The sequence below is a fragment of the Pocillopora verrucosa genome, chromosome 13 (genome assembly GCF_036669915.1).
Source record: "Pocillopora verrucosa isolate sample1 chromosome 13, ASM3666991v2, whole genome shotgun sequence".
Classification (NCBI taxonomy): Eukaryota; Metazoa; Cnidaria; class Anthozoa; order Scleractinia; family Pocilloporidae; genus Pocillopora; species Pocillopora verrucosa.
Window position 1 is genome coordinate 8748587 of NC_089324.1, and position 22812 is coordinate 8771398.

At 35.9% G+C, this 22812-nt stretch overlaps 2 protein-coding genes across 3 annotated transcripts; one reads left to right on the forward strand and one right to left on the reverse strand.

Moving 5' to 3' along the window:
• Positions 1-143: 143 nt before the first annotated feature.
• Positions 144-7442, forward strand: LOC131773875 (CD151 antigen). Its single transcript, XM_059089842.2, has 7 exons — positions 144-305; positions 2940-3131; positions 4223-4297; positions 4963-5061; positions 5957-6118; positions 6292-6375; positions 6839-7442. The coding sequence occupies exons 1-7, from the start codon at positions 243-245 to the stop codon at positions 6902-6904; spliced, it is 741 nt and encodes a 246-aa protein (XP_058945825.2). The 5' UTR covers positions 144-242; the 3' UTR covers positions 6905-7442.
• Positions 7443-9742: 2300 nt separating this feature from the next.
• Positions 9743-20122, reverse strand: LOC131773874 (sialin-like). 2 transcript variants are annotated; one of them, XM_059089839.2, is made up of 10 exons: positions 19416-20122; positions 18588-18621; positions 17617-17816; positions 16822-16909; positions 15647-15742; positions 14796-14932; positions 14149-14298; positions 12958-13090; positions 11982-12226; positions 9743-10613 (listed from the first exon to the last, which is right to left on the reverse strand). In XM_059089839.2, exons 1-10 carry the CDS (start codon positions 19677-19679, stop codon positions 10371-10373), a joined length of 1590 nt encoding a protein of 529 aa, XP_058945822.2. In that variant the 5' UTR covers positions 19680-20122; the 3' UTR covers positions 9743-10370. The 2 variants fall into 2 exon arrangements, with proteins under 2 accessions (XP_058945822.2, XP_058945824.1); XM_059089841.2 differs by having other exon boundaries at positions 19585-20121.
• Positions 20123-22812: the final 2690 nt, after the last annotated feature.

Consider the following 22812-nt stretch of genomic DNA (forward strand, 5'->3'; position numbering starts at 1 on the left):
AATAGTAATAGTTTTTTTCCGTGTGATGTGTTGTACTTTTTTTATTGCTTACAAAATCCTCACGAGACCTGGAATTAGCCAATCAGGTTATATGTAAATGACGTATTATTCTAAATCCGGTTGTACAGAAATTTGCATACGCTGCACACATACGCGTCCTCCCACTTAACTGATCATTTACGTTTCGCAACTTGCTGAAGACGATTTTCGATTTCGCTGGGTAAAGACACTGAATATCAAAAATGGCTCAAGGTGGAATGGTTCTTGTCAAATACCTATTGTTTATCTTCAACTTTATCTTCTGGGTAAGCTGAAGCTGTCTTGTTCTTTCCCTGATGACTCTAGTAGTCCTGCTCAAATCCATATAGATGGTCCTAATGTCAAACAAGTAGTTTTTCATTACGCATAAATTTAGCTTCACTTGTGATTTGCTCAAAGTTTTTATCGCGTCAAAGTGTTAGTTTAACTTTCTGTGAGAGTTGTCGTTTGTTTCTTTTCTCAACTTTGTGTGAAGCTTTCACAATCGTTCATGGTGATACGAACCACTGCTCTTTCGTTCGAAGAAATGTTGCTTTCGTTTTCGGCCATCGATTATGGTGAGCTTCATTTGAATATTTTGTGGGAGGAACCGTTGGAAGACAGATATCTTTAGTAAATTAATGGTAGAGCTGCTTTCATCTGGTTCACAGGGTGACCCAAAAAAGATGCGGATGTCCATCTTTCCGTCCTTCATGTCAAGCTGAACTTAATAGGCGGAGATAAATAATTTCTATTTTGGCTCGTAAATTACTACAATCTCGGTCGGTATACCACTTAACTGATGTATCGTTAATTTTCTAATACTCGTTCTCAATTTGTGGCTGAAATAAATTTGTAAAAGTCTTGTCAGCGAATTATTGCGAGAAATTCACTGAATTATTGATGTAGAATTTTATACAGAAGAGATAGAAAGAGAGAGGGAAATAATGGCTAGGTGGCGGTGGAGGGTGTGAATGATTCAGGAATCTTCTTTGATCTATTTACAACTGGCGCAATGTTGCTGGCGCGTGTAATAAATTGTACTGGACTTTGATCGCGTTATCTTCCTGAAATTAAAACCATTGGCGTAAGTTTATCTGTCGGACTAAATGTTTAATTCTCATTTACCGTATGCTAGGGATATTTAGTTAGGAATTTTTTTTAGTATACTACCAATTCAAGTTTTATAGTTTGTATGTTGTGCACCGCATACAAGAGATGAATTATTTTCCACGCCATCGAGTCATTTCGTAGTTATTGATTTGTGAAACTGTAGTATTTAAATACCCAAGACGCTTTAAATCCAGGGGTCAGAAGTTTTAATTTTCAATATAAATTCTCTTAAAACAATGCCCCCAAGTGTTCATGTTTTGTTGACTGCCAAATTTTTTTGGAGTCTCCCAGTTTATCTACACAACAGCCTCTCTTCTTATCTGTTTTTAACACATCTGTTTTCTTTCATTAATGGTTTCCGCACAATATGTTTAACAGTTTTTGTAAACCCATTGAGTAGAATTATGCAGGTTTATTACTAATAAAAATATTTGAAGGAGAGAACTTTTAAAATGAAATTCTAAAGCCAACCTCAAGTGAGCCTTGTGTTTACCGTTGGTTTGATATAAACTTTTGTCACACATAGCCGTGAATAAAATACTAACATTACATCTGAAAGTTATTGCTGAGAGTCCAAAATTTGTGAGGATAGACTCCTCTTAAAGGAGCTAGATAGCAATTGTATTTTCCAATACCTCAATTTTGCCTTTCCTGGATCATACAGTACATTTACTCATGACTGAATAAGAGCAGATCAGAAAAAAATATTGTACCTGTCATAATTATTTGATTTAAACACATAATTTGTGTTTTTTACTCTGCTTTGATAAATGTTTCCCACAAGGAGGAGTTTTCTTTATTATCAAAGGAGGAAAGTTTCTTTCTTGTACCCCAAGTGACTAGCTATAGAACTTGGTGTTGGATTACTGACAGGATCTTTTGTTGCCATGGTGTTTTCAGCAGACTGATTGAAATTTTAAACCATCCTTTTAATATTTTGCTCTTGGACCCGTAGAAGTGTGCATTGTTAACCAAGTTATTCATGCACTCCTAACAGTGTAACTGTAATTTATGATATCTAGGGAAAGTTGCTTCAGACATTGTACATTGCAGTAAGTGTCTTGCAGATTGCCACTTCTCCAACCCTTTTATTTTTAATATCTGACAAGTGATTCTCCCTTCCAGTAATTGTGTATTTCCCTGTGAAGGAGTTAAGGAAATTTGGTTTTATATCACTGACACTCCTAATCAGTTTGTTTATTCCCATCATTCTCCTGTCTGCTAAATGTGTTGAAATTGTGACAAAGGTTAAATGTTCGTCTTTGGGGTTTTTAAGAAGTGAGCCATTTATATTTTGGGGAAGTTGAAGTTAGAAACTGTTGTTGGACAACAGATGTCTCTGTTTGGTAAAATCAAGCATTATGATTGAAGCAGCTAGCTGAAGCCTTCAGAGTATGGGGAGAAGAATGCCAGCTGGCCTAAATCTCCTGGTGTCTTGAAAAATTGCCTAATTTATCTTCTGTTTCATGGTGGAAGAACAATAAAATTCATGCATACATTTTATTACAGCAGAATTTAATTGCTCATTTAAATTTACTTATGGAGACTTTCCCAGCCATTTAAAAGTTAACAGAGAGAAACCTGGGTAGATTAATTGTTGTGAGAGTTGTGGAAAGGCAAAAAATTCACAATTACTGCTTGATAGTAGATCAAGATGGTGTGCTGAAGTGTTACTGTTATCCTTGAATAGAGAAAGGATGTTTACCTTTCCTATGAACCAATCAGATTGCAGAATTTGTTACTGAGTCCTACAGGAAAAAATACCCTTTGTTTTTTTCTAAATCTGATTCAAGTTTGCATTTTTGCAGATCTCTGGCATTTGTTTGATTGCCGTTGGTGCTTGGATCAAGGCAAAATACAGAGACTTCATTCAGCTAAGTGACAGTAGTAGTGCAGCGTCTGGTGCAGTGTTTCTCATCATCATCGGTGTCATTGTTGCAATTGTTGGCTTTTTGGGATGTTGTGGTGCATGGAAGGAGAATTACTGCATGGTCACTACGGTATTGGCTCAAATTTCTCCTAACAAATTATATTTTTGTCAACTCTTATTACTGTATTTAACAAGATATAATTGTGCACACCCATGAATAATACTCACCTCTAGTAGAGACCAAATTTTTATTGTAAAAAGGTTCTTACAACCAAAAAAACAAATCAAATCTTTGAACAATTATTTGTATGTCAGTATTATTTGTATTATAGTAGTTATTGGCTACATGTAGTACGACACAAAATGATTCAGTCAAGTTTTAACTAAAGTTTACTTCATGATCTTTACTCCAGTCATGGGCTAACATTCAAAAAGGCAGCTTCTGATTTTTTTCCCATTAGTGTTATGGATAGTTTCAATGACTGTAAGCTAAGGAGTCAGTGAGTACAAAGGCCCTGAAAATATCTATTACAGTTTAGGTCCCCCCCCCCCCCCCCCCAAAAAAAAAAGGGAGTTCCTCTCTTGCAACTTTTGTCCCTCCTCCTTTCTAGCTCTTCCATGAAATATTGATCACTTTAACATAAAAAAAAATCCTTATGCTAATTAAAACAATCAATTTCTTCAAATTGGAATATGCAGTGCTTTCAATAAGGTTTGAAGAAGGTGGCTACGTCAGTGAAGCACCTGCCTGAGAATTTCCCTCTTGGTATCCCATTACTTCCAATCACAACAAACTGGCTTCAAACAGATGATCATTAAATATTCATCTCTTTTATAACAATTGTTTAATTGATCATTTTATTTCTGATCAAAATCTTCCATTTGCTGATATGCTCCCTGGGTTTCACACAAGAAGTCCTCTGACAGAACATATGGTTAATGGTGACCAAAATTTGAGTCAGCTTTTTCTTGGAAACACAAAATCTTTTTTTGCTGGAGGTGTATGAAATGTATGCTGGATTATACCCACTGGAGCTTCAGCAGGTGCCTGATCCTATTGAAAACACTGAATATGGTGTCCAAAATTTGTGCAGCCATTAAGTTAATTTTGAATGATGTGTGGTCATATGATTGTAAATTGTTGTGAATGCAGTATATTGATAGTGCAGGTTACAGTTTTTGATTTAGTAGCTCTAAATACTGTCTGTAATTTCCTTGCAGTATGCTATTTTGCTGGCCATAATTTTTATCCTGGAGATCGCTGCTGGTGCTGTGGCTTATGCCTACAAAGGAAAAGTATGTTGAAATTTCAACTAAAACTTTGGGTATCAGACTGAATATTGCATACAGTGGATATAAGGCTGATAATGATATCAACTTAAAATGGCTGAGCACTTTTTTTCTGGCATTTTAAAAGTGGGCAATTCTAAGGCCCATTTTACCAGCACAGATAACCATGCAATCAGAACTGTATGTTCTCTTGATCTTGCTTATTCACCACATTGCCACAGAAAGAGGCATACATACTGAGTGAGGTTAATGTCAAAAGAAACTGTGTTTGTCCTCACAGAGAGCTGAAATTCTCTTCACTTCACCACTCTGCTCAAGCTAAGATTTTCAATGCTCACCTGTGTTGATTGACTGCCCCCATATTTTTTTAGTGTATTTATTTTTAAAGAAAATATCAATAATGGGATTACTAATTGATCCAATGCCAAATTCTCCAAACTAACATGATAATAAGATTCATTAGGCAGATGGTAAGGAGAATTACTAATAAGATCTTGTGAGTTAAAGGGTCAAGTTTGATTTAGTTAAGATCAAAGAATGGTTTCTTGTAACAATTAATTGTATAGCTTTTTTCAGTCATTTCCACAAAGTTTGAGGTAACTATCAGTAAGCCCTTGGGCAAGTTAGATTTCTATAAGTCTTGTGTTTTTATTTTTTTTTGTATATTTTAGCTGGAGGATTATACCAAAAAAGCACTTGATGATGGTATTGATAAGTATCTTGATGGTGACAAAGATGCGATAAAGGCAGTAGACAATATACAGAAGCAGGTAATTAAGTTATTCTGTTGTAACAGAACTTTACTTAGAGTAAGGCAGAGAGGCTAAATGGGATGGAATTGGAAAATTGGTTTCTTTTAATTCTGGTAAAAGGCTCATTGCATGACAAGGAAAGGTTAACAGTATGTCTGTGCAGTGTTGTAGGGATAATTATATGAAATTGATAGGACTCTTATTAATACTGGTTATTCTGTACAGCCACCATATAAACATTTGATTACACTCTTGTCAACCATAAACATGCTCAACATCCGTACACACCGGGCTCTTCTTGCCACATTTTGATGTCATGTGTGATCTACATTGTATTACTATTATGCAATCTATTTGTGAAGCACATTTGATTTTGGTTAAACAATTTTTCAATCTGTTCTAAGTTATTTTGCTAAATTTGCTGAGGAACTTCAGCTCAGCTGCAACCTGATACTGTAAATGGAAAGAGCTCTAAATTAATGTCTAATGTAATATGTTTGTTTTGGTTAAACAAATAAAATTTTCAGTCTGTTTAAAGGTTTTGTGTTATATTTTAGACAAGTTCCTTCTATCAATAAGGAACTATTTACAGCTTAGGAAATCAATAGGATTTTTTTAGAACTGGTTAAGATACTAATCCAAAATTAGGAATTGTGTAGTAAACAGTATGGAGAATGTTCATGATGAAGTTAGAGTGCTAAGAGTTCATTACACTTACACTCTCTTCTCAACCACACAGTAAAATTTATGATAAGATAGACACTGATCCATCCAAGTATGGATAGCATATATACTCCTTGCAGATTGTCTCTAAGGCTGTTAAGATTTTACTCCATACTTTTTTGACTGGTTTGTGCATTTCAAAAAGTTTATTTGTTGTACACTATTTTAAGCAATAGCTTTTTTTTTTCAGTTTAAATGTTGTGGTGTTGATGGTTATGAGAATTACCTTAATGCTTCTGATGATAAAAAATTCCCAAAGACATGCTGTAAGAATGAAAAGCATTGTCCTGGCACTGTTGGGGATGTAAAGAAACTAAATGGTACAAAACTGGATGATGAAATCTATACAAAGGTAAGAAATATCTCAATTTCTGGAAGAGTTTGTGTTTGCAAAAATTGTTTAAGTTATATTAACTTAAATTCCTGTTTGTTTTTTTTTCTTCCTTATCTTTTTCCTTATCTCACTGCTCATCACTCCAACATTGTTAATTGTGTCCATTAACATTTTGGTTTTTTTTGTTAAAGGGATGCCTCAAACAATTTGAACAGTTTCTTCATGACCACATTTTGATTGTCGGTGGAGTTGGTATTGGCATTGCTTTTGTCCAGGTTTGTATTTAATGTTCAAAAGTTTGAGTTCTCAGTGCCAATAAATCTCTTTTTTCTTGTGGGCTTTATTTACTTTGGCAAAGCTGGTCTGGAGTCAATTTTAGGGAAGCTATGGTTTAGTAGGACTCACATTTTTCCAGTTCACACATAGCCCTATCTATGCAACATCCCATTTTCATCTTAATGGAGGCCTTGATCCAGTATGGAAGAAATCAAAGGGATTGTAAATTTAATTAGTTGGATTACTAAATGAATGAGTGATATCTGGATTCGTCCATGTTGTTGTGGATGGTAGAGTAGTGCCATACAGTTAAGTCCCTCCTATTTAAAATGACCAATGATAGCAACTTTTCCCCACCTACATGTACTTGTGTGGTGAAAATAAATCATAACCAACATCCTTGTATTTCAGATGTGTGTCAGAGCTCTAATGTTAACTCTTAATATTTTATTTTTCCTTCAGTTGATTGGCATTTTGTTTGCCTGCTGCCTCATGCGGTCCATCAAGGCAGAGTATGAAGTAGTGTAATGTTGCACTAGCCAGCCAATCAGCAGTACAGCCAGAAAATAACTTCACATATATCCAGCTATAGTGTAATTCAAATGTAGTGTGCTGTTCTATGTTAAAGCTGGGTTAGTTGAAAGATTGTATCTACAAAAGTGCGATTCAGTTGCACATTTTTGTTTTCTTAAATAATGGTGCAAATAAACAGGGGAAAATTTGCCATTTCTATTTTATTTCCCTGCCTGCAACCTTTAAAATGTAATTAACAGCTAAGGTGTGCCTGCTGTTTTCTTGTTTTTTTTGTCTTTTCCCCAACTTATATTCTACAACCTTAATTATGTGCAGTTACATATTTTGTGATAATCAGATAGTGACCCCTGGAAATACAAAGCCAAGCTGTTACTTGTACCCAATGTGTATCTAGACAAGATCTGTATTGGATTGTATTATGGTCGTGAGCCCTTGAAGTTGATGGGTATCTGTTGTATAATACCTTTGGTATGCATATCTACTGCATGAGCTTTTCAAGTATCAAGTCAATAAACTTTGGTTTATAACATAATGAGTAAGATACCTTTCCTTTCTTCATAGGCTAGGCCATAAAAACAGGGGTAAGGGTAGTTAGATTGAGTGGCTTAAAACTGGCAATTCAAATTGATATCCAGTTTAAACGTTTAGGGCACTCAGTTCTTAGAGTTGTAGCCAGTGAGAAGACTGAAGGAGGCACTGTGGCAAGAACAGCCAAACAGCAAGAAACAAGGTAGAGAAGAGTAGAGATGCAAGGCCCCTTAATTACTTTCTTTGTAACTGGCAATGCAATGCTAATTTGAAAAAGAAGAAAAGGGGAGAAAGCATCCCATAATGAAACCAGTATATCTGCACTGGAAGGAAAAAATTATGCATTACCTGATCCTATGTTAGGGAATTTTGAAAACTTGTTATCTCGGAACACAGCTTTGGGCAGTGTTAAATGAAAGACACTAATTTGAAATTTAATTTGCAAGATCAGCCGAATGCTATCACAGAACTTGATGAAGATTAATGCAGAATTAGTCACTGGACTCTCAAATCAAATCCTTATAAACCCTTATAAAACCAAACTTGATATTTTTGGTAGTAGAGTTATGATCTCAAAGACAATGAAAGATTATTCCCTACTATTATGATTCTTGCAACAGCAAAGGACGAGTTCTTCTACACTTAAGTCTGACATATACATGTAATAATTACATTGATTCTAATGTGTCCACTTGCATGGTGCAGTTAGGACTTATAAGAGGACTGATGATTCAAGTAAACATGCCTTTAACAGGGGAACTCTGACTGGTCTTAAGCAATCTATTCTATGGTAACAGCTCTACTCTCTGGAGCAGTACTACTGAGTCCAACTTAAACAGGATTTAAGCCATTCAGAATTTTTGTGTCACATCATTAGCAACACAAGAAAACATGATCATGTTTTCCCCCATGGTTAAAGATCTAAGGTGGATACCAGTGAGGAAGTATTTATACTATTTGATGTATGACTGGAAGTGCACTAGAGACCTTGATCTCTAAATATATACAAAGAGCTGACATCACATGTATCACAATGATACATATCATAATATTGCAGGGCAAATTAAATTTTGTTATAGAGGTGTTCAACTTTGGAATTCATGAGACCCATAAGTGAGTAAGAACAAACATTGAAAGACACTCAACCTTGCTCATAGATACAATAGATTTCAACCCTCTTAGGGAAATTTAATTTCTTATTTCACATTAATTTTTACATTCATTGGTATGTAATTATGTGTGTTCTCATCATAAAAAGTTCCTTTATCCTGAACAGCCCTTTGGAATGATTTAAATATGTCTATACAATATAAATATTGATATAATTATGCAAATCAAGCATCATTTATTGCAATTGCAGTTCACATGTGGTATCCTTACACAAATATTGTCCAAAGTGTGTAATATTTGGCAAACTGGTGTAGCTTTTTAAAATTTTTATTAAGTTAATGCTAGGCAAAGATATTTCAATTGCATACTTGATATTGAAGAATTCAGATACCTTATTGGTACTTAATTTCGCGGGTCTTTAATTTCGCGTTTTTCGCGATTGTAAAAAAATCGCGAAATTAAAGACCCGCGAAAAAAAATCCTCGCGAAATTTAAACACGCGAAATTTAATACCCATACAAAAAAATCAAACTGTAGAAAAAAATGATTTATTCGTAATGGCAACAAAATTTACAGGATATTTATCAACAAAACGCAAAATATTAACTGGTTTCTACTCGTAAATTCCATTTTTGAATTTGTGAAATCGTTAAATGTTTTGCATGGAGAAGTTAATCTACGCTACTGGTGTCGTCTTCATCTGAATCGCTAGATTCGTACAAATCCCTTAGGAAGTCTTTCGTACAGTCGTCAAAATTGCCTTTAATTGGCTCCTTGTAGTTCTCATTCACAAGTTTCTTGTAACGTTCCAACACTAAAATATTTTTGGAGGTGGAGTCACGTTCGATGCAAACAGTGACAGGGATTTCAAGGCCACCCTGTACGAGTGGTGATCGTCGATGCTTGGACGTTCCCGCCTCGTGAAATGAGAAAACGAGTGCATCTCGAAATCTCTCTTGGTAAATGACCCACAATTGAATCAGCTAACCGTCCTGGAAGTCGCTTGGTTGCTGCTATCGCATAACGATCATGAATATCATTATATCATTAGATATAAACAAAAGCCATCGTAACGAATGATATTTAATGCATGCATTGTTATCGTTAAACTCGTATTAAACTCTAATAATAAGTTTTTCTTCAAGTACGAACAGCATTTCGCTTAGTGCCTTAAGTGCACAATATTTTGTTGGCCAAAAAACTTCCGTCACCTTATGAACGTTGCCGCGAACCACTGAAACAATGCGTTTTCACGTTGTAATACATTTATTTTTAACGTTAATTTTCAAATATGTGTTTTGTTGTGTTCCAGTTATCTAGAAACTTTAAACAGTTCAGACCTTTGGAAAAATAAAATAAAGTTGAGAACGCTTCAATCGCGAAATTTAATGCCCTTTTTTCATATTTGCCTATTGAAATCGCGTAAATAAAACCCCGCGAAATATTGCCTCGCCAAAATCGCGAAATTAAGTACCCGCGAAATTAAGTACCAATAAGGTAGATGGTCCCCTCCATGCTCACAAAAGACAGCTAAAAAGGCATTAAATTTAAAGCTTCCTTGAATTACAAAAAAATTAAAAACATCTAAAAAGTAACTAATTGAAACTGAAAAATACCCTGTGGGTTTAGATAAATGGTCAGTTCTGTTCAGTGTTTACCATAAAAACAATGGATTAGAATTCCCGTGAACTGCATGCAAACATACCTTCCCCATAATTTAAAAATGTCAAACCCAATTCAATTAGCAGTGATGTTAAAAACTGTTGTTGTATTTGTACATTGATACTATTTGGTCAGTTCAACTAATTGAGAACATAAAGTTCTAACTATTGGTTTGTACTGCATGATCTCTGTCATGAGTGTTGGCATTATTAATGGAATAGTGGTCTGCAGCCATGGCTGGTTTTCTAGTCTCCCCTGGAAAATCCACTGGTACCAGCACATCTTCACACGGAGTGTTCCATGACTGCTGCTCACCACTTCCAAGGAGTAAATAAATAAACCAACCAAAAACAAAAACTCCAGCGGATATGTAAAATACTTTCTGCCACTGTGCTCTTGTTGGCTGAAAACAAACCAGCAACAAAAGATTTAAGTAAAGTGACCTGGTCCTGCTAACATTGAGCTGCACTAGCTAGTAAAGAGGAAGGGGGAATATGGTAACTTTTTTATTTTTGGTGACAACTTCATCCCTACCCCACACCTTTATTCCTAGACAAGGTTCACGTCCTGACTTTGACAAGGATCAGTTTGTAAAATTTAGAGAGGAAACTCCCTCCTAAACCAAAGTTGGTACTTAAAAGTTCTGCAAGTGCTCTAAGAACATGCAACAAACTTAATGTACCAGTTGAGTAATTTAAAGATTGTAGGCATCACAGCCTGAGAGACACTCTTTATGTAGCAGTGAGTATCATCCTAGGAGTTTCACAATATTCAAGTAATCAAGTTATACCAGAACAGTCAATGATTTTTCAGGGGAGGGAGAACAAGAGGTAGACCAAGAGCAAGAAGAACTGCCCTTTCCAACAAATACAACTAAAAATTACATGTAAGATGGCAGGAATTAAACTAAAGGCAAACCAAAAAATTATCTGCCCTGCTTGTGATTTTTATTATTATTATTATTATTGTTAGTTCACAGGTTTTAATCAATTTGTAATTAAGGATAGTGCCTGCACTCCTTTCCAATGCACACCAATCTCCCATCTGTTTTCTAACAATAAGCTTTACAGCAGAAGAAAGGACAACACTCAAACAAGAAGAGTTATAGTCTGACAGGGTCCCGTATTACAGCTCTACTACAATGATCAACCACTGAATTAGAAGTTGGAGTACCAAAGTTCTTGAATAAGGGAATTCCTCATTCTGTGGTGATTTATTTCAGGGACTAGGAAAAGTTATTCTAACATAAGGTTTTAATGAGGGGAAAGGGGGGGGGGGGGGTGAAGAAAACCCCTTACAAACAAAACACAGGACTCCAGATTGAAAGTTCCTCTTTCAAGATTTGGCCAGGGGTATAATGGTTCTTGAAAACAACACTTTTAACTCTCACAGTGCCTCTTTCCACCAAAAGGGTAAAAATATTGGTACTGGCAAATTGAGGAAGGAAATATATGATAAAGGGGGTGTGAGACATGATAAAATAGAATAGAAACTGGGATAATCTACTTCAGAGATGTGGGCCACTTGCCTCATGTTCAAGACTAAACCTTGCAGAAGTGGGTTAAAGGGGGGAATCCACTATAATGTGTATTAACACAAGGAGGAATCACCTATTGATAGCTCCCAAGACTTGAAGGTAATTGTAACTGAAAAGACTTCCCAGTCCACACCACTAGATTGACAACATTGAATAAAAGTGCAAACAGCTACTATATATAATGTTATTAAACCAAATGAAGGTAACCAAAAAATTTAGATGAAATAACATTACCTGATTATCTGTAAGATATCCTATGATATAGGGACCAACAATACCAGGAACTGTACCAAATGAGTTGGTTATCCCCACCAGAATACCAGCAAATCTGGGTGCAATATCCAAGTGATTGACAGAGTAAGAGGTTGAGTTGAAAGATTGTACTCCTAGTGCAAGTGTAAAGAGAACAACAGCAAGGCTGGTGTTATCACATCCTACGTAGCTTGTGGACACCAAAAGAAAAGCTGGAATCAGGAAACCTGCGGATGGTGACATGTCACATTTATTTAAGGTAGTTTAGAAGATTTATCGATATGTAACATAATAAATTAGAAGAACATTTAGTGCAATTCAATCTGTTTTTATTTGATTTCAATTAGTTTTTGATTATCAAAATATGCAAGAAGTAACGTACAATATATTATTTTATCATAATTGCTCAAGACAGGTGATTATAGATATGCACTGGCTCTGATTGGTTGGAGACTGTGTCATATCTTGCTATAATCACCTCATGCAAGGTGATTATACCAGGAGCACCAAATTTCAAAATGGCTCTTGCTTTTTGTCAATGTTTCTGAGGAAGTGATAAATGTAATAAAGGAAAATTCAATTGCAAAAAGCACAAAGAATACCACTGAGTTTGGTGGAACACTTTTCAGTAGAAAGATATGAAGGTTTTGTTGATTGAATTGAATGAACCTGTTAAAACTGCTTGCTAATCTTGATATAAGGAATCAGTGCATTCAGAAAAAATCATGTTCAATATTTTCTTTATACTTACATAATTTATAACAGAATTCAAAAGCATCTCTCCAATTATACCAAAAGAAATTTTATGCCTCAGGCTCATTTAACATTGTTGAATAATACCCACCACTTCATCATGAGGATAATTAAACAATTACATTCAATTTCACCTTTGGCAAATAATTGTTAAACAATGCATAGTCATGAATAGAGCCAAAACTAACAGCCAATCTGAACTTACCAGCAGTACCAAATACTTTCCTAGCTTCTCCAGTTGTTAATATTCTTTTGTAACGTAGCCAATCTGCAAGTTGGCCACTACCAATAGTACCTATGAAACTCAGTATGTATGGGAGAGCAGACACAAAGCCATTCTGAAACAAAAATGTATCAACTATTTTCCACTAAACCAAAATATGGTGAAGGTTGAAGGTGTGTGGAGTAGGAATTTTTTAATCAATGTTAATCCTACATGCCAACAAAGGTACCTGATTGAGCCCTGATTTATCTGACTGCTGAAATATCCCTTAAGCTCCCACCTAACTGCTTACATGAGTGGAAGTTAACCATGCCAGAGGACTTGACTCTTGTACATGCATATAGTTCATCATATAATTTTTTAAAAAAGCAAAACACCCTTTCACCCCACACATCTGTAATTGGCAGGGATGTATCAGCACTGTGAATCAAACAATTGTCTGCATGTTTCACCTACAGATCTACAGTGGAGTGGTTGGAAGCATACTATATACTCTGACACTGGTGCTTTATTCTTTACTGCACCTAAATTACTTCAACATGCTCTCTTTCGGTGGCTCATTACTTTGATTTGAATATTACTTTTTTCAAGACTTATTGCTTGATGATTAGATGCTACCCCTTTTGATCCTTTCTTTCCTTAACAATGGAATCTAACAAATGACCATTTATTGCTCAAAAAGGTTTGGTCGTTTCTTTTTTTAAATAATAGATTACCAATACTTAAGTCTATTAGAAAAGCCCCTAATATCAGTTTCATTGCAACATGGCTATGAACCTACTCCTCAACTTTTTAGTAACTTTTTGAAGATATCATGATCACTGAATGATTTCAATTTAATTCTAAAAATAGGGGTTACTGACAAAACCTGTGTTTGAGTGCCATACAGGCTCCCAAAAGCTAAAATTAAGGGTGTTTCTTAAGACACTCATAATTTGGTTTTGCCATGGCAACCATGAGCTCCTAGATTCAAGAAAATGGCATCTGTTGTCATGCAATGACTGGGAATTATATGGTGCTTTTTTTAAGCAACCAATTAAAAGTCATGGTCATTATCATTCATCAAATATGGAAATTGTTAAAAACCTCTGCAATGTCTGTAATTGCAATAATTCTATAACCAGTGAAATGATTTCTGACTGAATTTTCTAAATGATAGAGATTAATGTGTACCTCTTGAATTGAAAAATTGAGAACCTCTTTAAGATAAGATGGTAAACCAGTGAGAAAAGTGTAGAAGCCCCAGTTGTCACAAACATTTGCTACAACAATGGCCCAGACAGCTGGTGATCTCCAAATCCTCAACCAGGGAGTTTTATAATTCTGAAAGAGAACAATGGAAGGAAGGGGTATGTGATAAAAACAATTTGGCTAAGGGTGCAGTTTTGGAGAGTTCCCTAGGTCATTATAAGCTGTCACTAAGTACATTCCTTCCTACATTATGTTGTGAAAAATGATCTCTCAGAGGCTAAATCTGAGTTATCCTAGATTTAGGTTCACTTTTTTTTCCTTGGTTTAATATTTTCCAAACCAATCCAGTTTTCATTTTCCTATTTCCCACAACAATTATCATATTCTGAAAAAAGGAAAATAACCATCAAACTTATAAGAAGAATTGAAAACCAAGAAAACTTTGAATTTAAAAAAAATTGGCATTTCAGTTAATTAAATTAATTAATTAATTGAAACAATTTCTGCAACTTCTGAATGCAAGCATGATTGATTTATCCTTAATTTTACTCGGCCACATGTAACTACTGAACACTTTTGGTACATAACATCGAACAAATTAAAATACACGAAAAGGTTTTTAACCCTACCCTTGCGTGAGCATCATCCCCAGACCCTATACTTGACTGTATGTACTCTTTTTCCTTGGCTGATATTCTGGGGTGGTCTTCAGGTCTGTCATGAGTTAACATTAGCCACATAATTGCCCACAAAATACCTATAGCACCTAAACATAAAACAAAAAAACTCTCATCAATGAATATATTATCTAAGATTCCATAACATTCATTAAATGTGTTAGTACGCACAATTATAATTAAAAAACTATGATGAGAACATTGAGAAGGAAGACACCTTATAACCGCCTCCCAATTCAACCTTTGACTCCCATGAGTGACCAAGACCAAATTTCTCCTTACAGTATTAATACACTATCAAGTAGACAAGTGATGAGAATAAAAAATATAAATTAGAAGATTATATTGAGTTTATCCAACACCAAATTCTTCAAAGTAACATCATAAGAATGGTATAGCAGGCAATAAGTAGAATTATTTAATTGATCTTGGGAGTGAAAGGGTTGAAAGTAGACAGCTCATAACCTATGCATACAGTCAGCCTCACAGCCAAACATAGCCTGGCTGCTTGAAGTCCAATTTGGTGGCCCATAGAGCATGCAGTAGGCTGGCTGTTAATAGCTTGTTGCTGGTGACTCAAACAAGTCAAAGCTAACTTTTAAATACAAAATACTCACTCAGATGTAACTGTAAAACAGGTAAATAATGGATGATAGTGACTCTTATACCACTCCTTTCTTAAAAATAAATCAATCCTTCTCGAAATTAGTGACAACAGAGAACATTGGCACTGTGGTCATACAATCACATTGCATGGAAAAGTAACTTTCCAGCCTCCTCCTTTCATCATGATGTCAACTCACCAAAAATATAAAATACTGCTGGCCATCCTCCCCAGAGATTTGATGCACACAATAACCCAGATATTGGCATTGCAAGTACTGTTCCCAGGCTAAGGCCTTGGATGAAATAATAAATATTGAAAAATATCTAATAAATGAATAAATTCAAACTAAACTTTAATTTCACAAGATGCCTACCATGCTTAAGTGGGATTCAGCCATTATTGTTTTACATGGAAAATAATAAATTTAATGCTGACTCTTCAAAGTATAGGTTGGAATGAATTAAAAAATAAAGAGAAGAAAAAGAAAGTCAACAACATGGGATATGATGTGAGGTCATCCATTCCAGTAACAACTCCCCCCCCCCCTTGCACCTTACTACAGAGAGAAGCCCACAAAGGACATGACTCATTTCCACATCTGACTATGACAGCCCTCCAGAAAATTTTTATTGTGGTCTGCCATGGGCAACCAATATAAAAAGGGAGAGATCAGTAGCATGCATTCTATTGAAAAATAATTGAAAAATCACAAACAAAAGAAACATTTGCTTAATATATCACTATGCAAAAATGCACTTGATTTTCTTTCCTTCTCATTCTTTTATCATTGTGACTGTGGTATATCATATTGAAAGTTACAGTTAATTCAGAGGATAAATGATGTTTACACTGTAAAGTAAAAAGAGCTGGCACAAAAAATTCAAAATTCAAATTAACCCTTTAACCCTTAATTCTAATTTTCCTCTATTATGTCACCCCTGAATTACACATTAACTTCATAAAATTGAAGGAAATGATGACCAACTAAATAAGCTCTGATTGTTAAACAAATTCTCCTTGTCAGCACCTTAGTAAATGTATAAAGAACTGTATGGAGAATATGCATACCGATGTTAAGGTGTAAAGGGTTAAAAAAACAGTTTGAATTTGTTTTGTTGGAAACCATCCAACAAAAATTGTGTTGTATTCAATGAATTTTGTTTTGTAATTAAGTAAAGAGCAGAAAAGTTGTAACAGGTCTGTTTCATGATTATTATGTGTTTCATTAAATTGTACAAAAATTCTTTACAAACAAAGGAGAGAGACTTTAGTTTGGTTGTAACAGGGACTTCAATAGGACAAAACTCTACTTCATAGTTAAAATTTTCCTGACTTCCCTCAAGGAGGTTTTATATTTAAAGCAGTGATTACCTGCATAAGAAATAGTTACTAATTTACTCCTCTCTAAAGGTGGAGCCCAATAACCCCACATTGCTTGCATAGCTGGAAATGTCACACCCTACAAGAAAAATCAAAATGTCAAATCCTGCAAAATATTTTTAACACAATTAACTTAACATTTACCACTATATTTTTTATTACTCTTTTACTTAATAGATAAATAGGGGCAGTGTATAAAAGTATTTAAAACCAAAAACCCTCTGTGAGAGAATGCAGCACAGTCAGATAGCTTCATCAGGGAGTTTTTCACTCAGTTTCATGAAGCAAACATCTGCTTCACTCAGTTTCATGAAGTAAACATTTGCTGTTTCAACAGACTTTTTTTATCAATATCAGCCCAAACTGTTTAAAAGATTCCAAGGACTGATTCTGTTGATGAAGCCCCATTAAGGAGGATCTGGGTATCCCATATCCTTTAAGTTTTTTTTAACCTAAATATCCTATATCCTGTTGATTCCTTTGGTTTGTATCCTTATAATTCCTGTTTGACATCCCAGAATCTCTAATTTAAATACCCCATAACCTGTTTATTGTTTCCTCAAGAATCCTGCCTCCCCATAATAATCCCATAATAGGGGCCTTGTGGACCTACAGACTGTTGTGAGAAACTTAATCCCCTCTCTGAGTTGTTGTGCCAATTTTTATTTCAAATTGTACACCTATACTTTAAAGAAGCAGAACTCAGTTGAGTAGTGAAAAAAATCATAGTTAATAACAAAGATGCAATTCATTTAGGCTGATAGAGAGACCAATGTATTTCACTACCTGTCCAAGACCTTCCACCACTCTCACCAACATTAAAATTGCAACACTGTGATAAGCAGCAGCTGGAGTAAACAGTGCTGCCACTGATGTCAAAAGGACTCCACAGCCAAACACAACCTTTCCACCATAACGGGATGCTAACCAACCACCTGGAAGTTGTGTGACTATGTAACCATAAAAGAATGCACCCAGGATAAGCCCTGTGAAGGAAAAAAAGGTAAGCCATAGCTGTGAATTAAAAATTTCAGATTGGTATATTCAGCTTACTTTTATATATGATTTTCCCATTATATTTTACCTGAACATCCACAGTAAATATTCAACAATTATTATGAAAGAGGAGGTGGCTAGTGGTGGATATTTACTGTGCCAGTACAAAGCAGCAAGGTTACTAATATCCAATGCTAGTCACCAACAATCTGATAAAATAAGTTGTTAATTGTACTATGCTAAAACAGTGAGATAATATAGCACAAAAATATGATTTTAACTCATTCATCTCAGCAACAATTACAATCTTTTCAGGTGAAACCCAGTCCATGCTGCTTGGAGATGAATAGCAGAGGGTTTTCAGGGATTGAGTAGCCAATCAGAATGCATCTTGAATGCTTTTCACTGTTTTATACACATGTATTACTAAGAGTTATCCAATTTCAGAACAAGCTATAGTTGACTTCTCCACCAATGTCTAACCAAAGGGTGTCAATACCCATACTTGCACCACAGAATTTGCATACTTAATATTTGCAGCCATTACAATAGACAGTGCTCCAGGTTGGGGAAGAAGTAAATGAACCAAGGATTTTATTCCTAGTAAAACTTTTGTGTGGAAGTAGAAAAAGGTTTATACAGTCAGGTAGAAATGAAGATATACTTGAGAGAAATGACATCACATGATTGACCAAGTTGAAGGTCAAGATGCTGTATTAACTTAGTAGAGTAAAGAAAAATATTAAAATCAAGACAATTACCTTGCATCTCTTGATCCCATTTAAATTCTCCATCCTACAAGACACACTTTGATAATGAAATATCCCATGTATTTAAGGCAATATATTATCTTTTAATCAATCAGTTTTAATTTGTAATCCTTATCAATATATTATCTCTCCACCAAACCTAAGGTTAGACTTAAGCAGTAGCAATAGAGCAATGGCTGGGAGAGTTCAAGAGAGTTATACAAACCTGACATACAGTAAAGGGTTTGCTTAACAATAAAGAATTCTCCCAACCTCAGGAGTGTTCAAAAGTCATCTATGCTTTTATAAAATATTCAGAAAGCATAATGTCACTTTGTCATGTTTACCTAATCTCATCTTAACACATTTAGGGAAGGGGGGAGGGGGAATGGTGCAGGGTGAGAGCCCTTGCCTCCCCCCACTGTGGCCTTGTTCAATTCCTGGACCAGGTGTTACATAAGGGTTGCTCTTGTTGTTGGTCCTCGTCCTTATTGCGTGGGTTTTTCTCCAGTTACAGTTACGTTTCTAATAGCTACAGAACTCAATTGTAAATACTTCGCAAATTTTTTTCATTATGATTTTTGAAAGTACTCCTTAAGACTCCTCATATACTTCCCTCGTTTAATTTACATACGATGATTTAATACTATTTTTATTAGGATAGATCTTCTCCTTTCTAGGGATACCCTATCTCACAATAATTACTTGGTCGCTTAAGAGCCACTTTCAACGGTCACTGTTCGTCAGTAAAATGAATCCTTTCAAGTACTTCTTTGATCATATATTACCGTCTGTTCAAAACAAGTCAAAGGTATGAGGACTTAAAAGCTTACACAGTACCTTAACTCGAGTCACGTTTGCGGTATTTCTCTGACATTCGGGGTTGTTTGCGGTAGCTTTTGCATCCGCATAAGTTGAATTAACCATCGCAACCAGTGCCACACTCAAATTAACCCTCAGAAGATACACAACACAAAATCCTGAGCAAGACATCCCGGCAAGCACATACCGGCAAGATAGATAACATCTTTCAGAATCACGGCGAGGAGACCTGTGGCAGCAGTTATCCATGGGGGAAATGGTAGGAGGTGAGTCGTCCGCCATTAGAAAACGAAAGAATGTAAAATACCTGTAATAGAAATTGCAACAGTCGAAAAATAAATTTGCTACCTGGTGGTCTAAAGGTTTCGGTTACACAAATGTAAACAGCCGTGCGTGACAGCGAGGGGTATGGCCAGAGTGTGATAACGTTAGGTGCATGGATTGACTTACTATGAATTGAATTTTTACAATGGCACACGCATGATACTGCTCTTCCCTCTTCTCTCCTCTTTCTCATTTCAGTAATGTTTTTTTCTCCATATTTATTTGATAAAGGACGAATTATTGTTTGTTATCTGAGGGGGGAGGGGTAGGGTCCGCAGGATTCTGGCTGTGTCACGATAAAAAATACCTGATCCCCAGCAAGGCCAGTGGCTATGCACCACGCTAACGCGTTTTAATTGCCAAATTACTTAAGCATATTACCGCTTAGGTAACTGTGCACGTGTTATTAGCAATCAAGCAAGTAACAAGCTTCTAAGAGAATTTCAGTTTCCCTCCCACCCACACCAAAGACAGTTTTGATTGTCTCTTAATCTGATTACTGGATCGTTCGTTTAATGTATTCCGCCGTCAAATATCTTTTATGTAATAGTCTAGTGTGTTACTTACGTTGGATGTATTCATTTAATAAACTGTCTAGTTCCAAAACAAGCCTCTGCCTGTTGTTGTGTTTAGTTTCGCTAAGAAAATACCGAGCACTCGCTCGCCAAAATTAGGCCTGTAATGCAAGCTGTATGACCCCATCGTCACACGATCATCACTCTATCACATATTACCCCGGGTTCAAACCATTTACTGTATCCACATCATGCCATCATGGCAGTTACTTAGCAGTCAATTTTCCATGGTCCCCTCAAATTGCCACAGTCTGCTTGCGAAGACTGATCTTCTCTCTGTACCCGAAAAGGAAATGTAACAGCGACTCTCAGTGAGAACCTAAACTTAACGCAAACGAACAGTGGCTGAAACGAGTTTTGATTGGTTTAGCCGCCTAATCTGAGTACATCTGGATCCTGATTTCAACACTCACGAAACGCACTCTGGTGTGTGTCGATGTGTGAACTTCACCTTGACGCCAGTATCCCGATGTTCTCCCAAAATGGTCTGCTCGGATGTTTTAATGAAGTTAGACTCCTTTAAGAAGTAGTGTCTTAATATACTGAGTTCTTTTGTAAAATAATGTAATTTTAGCTGTGTACAACGCAAGAATTTTATGACTTCATAAAGGACCCAGAGGCAATTTTAAATGTCCGAGGAGCCAGAGAAAAACTACAAAGAACGATAATAATATAATATAATATAATAATAATAATAATAATAATCATAATCATAATCATAATCATAATCATAATCATAATCATAATTATTATTATTATTATTATTATTATTATTATTATAACTTTATTTAAGGAGGGTAACACATAACAGTAATTCAACTGATGAACTAGTGGCCCTTAAGGATTGTCCTAAGGGTCGGCTATTTACACGAGGTCTAACTCAGACAGTAGTTTTACGCAAGCAGTGGGCCTCAGGGATCCTCTATAAGGGGGTTGATTTAATTAAATAAATGTCCGTCCACTGCAAGCTTTCCGCTCTATTGACACTGTTCACAATAATAAATTCAGATAAAAGGTTCTGCTAAATTTAAGATGGCATAGAGCGCGATTTCCTTAGCCAACGGCTAAACTTTGTTTAAATAACCGGCCGTAAAAGTTTAGTGAAGTGAAGCAAATTATTCAGTTATGCGAGAGTTGAAAAATATCTCAACGCTTAAGAATTGACAAAAAAAACACAGTCAGAAACAAAATACTACGTTATCGGGTCGAAAGTTCTATTTCCTCTCTAGGCTTAACAAGGCTCAAGGAAGTTCAAACTTTAGGATACTGAGGACGAGTGCCCAGGTGAGAGTGGACTAGGCATTATGCTGTGATTAAGGCAGTTAATAGTAGATATGTAGTGTAACAGAGTCATTGTATTCCTTACGAAAGCATACATGGACAGGCCAACAAATTTGACCTCGGTTCAAACAGAGGTTTTCTCAGCTAATTTAGTTACCCTTGCCCGCGAGCTTATGGTACAGCGCTGCGTGCAGAGCACCGCATACGAGCTTCACGAGCCCGCCACGTAAACAGAGGACTTTTTGGCAGTCACCCTTTTACCCACCCACCGATTGACTTCAAAATGAGTTTTTTAAGACAATTTTTCCCAACTGTGCGCCTAAGTTATATTGTTCTAATATCAACACAAGTGTTCACATGTTTCACACCTTTATTCAGTGTAAAAGTCTCAATTTATTTGTGGGCGATATAAACTCTTTTCTCACATAAACTGCGGTGTTATACAGGGATTTCTGGTACTGAGAAAAGCCGTAACAACACATGTGAAAAAATATCGTATTCTTTCACGTGTGTTGATATAGCCAATCAGGTGCTGACACGTCACTCGCCTTTGAAGCCACTCGGTCAGGTTGATGAATGAACGGCAAACCCTTCACGATTCTTAATACAAGTTGTTTGTCGGAGCTTCCTCGAATTATGGCGGCTAAAACACTAAAAAGTCCGTATCGCTGACAGACAGTGAGGTTCAAACTTTCCTAGAAGGGGAAGAAAACCAATATACTGAGAGAAAAACCGACAGTTACGTATTCGGTGGCTTTGGTGTTAGCATTTCCCTCGGCTGAGAATGAAAATCGACAACTGCCAAATGTTGCTTAGAATGATTAGGGAATTTTAAGAGTCTAACGACTGGTTTGGATGCGTCCTTGTCATTCTTTTCTACGTAACGAAAGAGTTCTTGGAATCGGTCGACTAGTCTTTCTGTTTCGTCGATGTATACCTCTTGGCATTGGCGGAGGTACAGGTGAAATAATCAGTAACATTAATTGGTCGCTTAGGTCCGGATGTTTTCTCCACTTTACGATGAAGGCACGTGCGCAAGGTACACTATGAGCATCGCTTTCATAGCGCTTAAGTAGTGTGTTAGTTCACTAAAACAGTTTTCTTGAAGACGCACCAAGGCCGTATTAGTTTTATCCACTTAAAGTTCGTTTGTTCCAATTTTTTTCGTAAAGCGAATGCTAACAATATTTTTAGTGGGCAATACAAACTGTTTTATTTGATAAAGGAATCGTTAC

What these genes read in the sequence shown, in the direction of transcription:
- LOC131773875 (XM_059089842.2), top strand. Translation starts at nt 243, where the DNA reads ATGGCTCAAGGTGGAATGGTTCTTGTCAAATACCTATTGTTTATCTTC. An exon ending in TCTTCAACTTTATCTTCTGG is followed by an intron (nt 306 to 2,939) that starts GTAAGCTGAAGC and finishes GCATTTTTGCAG; the next exon opens with ATCTCTGGCATTTGTTTGAT. An exon ending in TTGGCATTGCTTTTGTCCAG is followed by an intron (nt 6,376 to 6,838) that starts GTTTGTATTTAA and finishes TTTTTCCTTCAG; the next exon opens with TTGATTGGCATTTTGTTTGC.
- LOC131773874 (XM_059089839.2), bottom strand. Translation starts at nt 19,679, where the DNA reads ATGGCGGACGACTCACCTCCTACCATTTCCCCCATGGATAACTGCTGC. An exon ending in TCAATTTTTCAATTCAAGAG is followed by an intron (nt 13,091 to 14,148) that starts GTACACATTAAT and finishes TTTTTGTTTCAG; the next exon opens with AATGGCTTTGTGTCTGCTCT. An exon ending in GAAAGTATTTGGTACTGCTG is followed by an intron (nt 12,227 to 12,957) that starts GTAAGTTCAGAT and finishes CACCATCCGCAG; the next exon opens with GTTTCCTGATTCCAGCTTTT.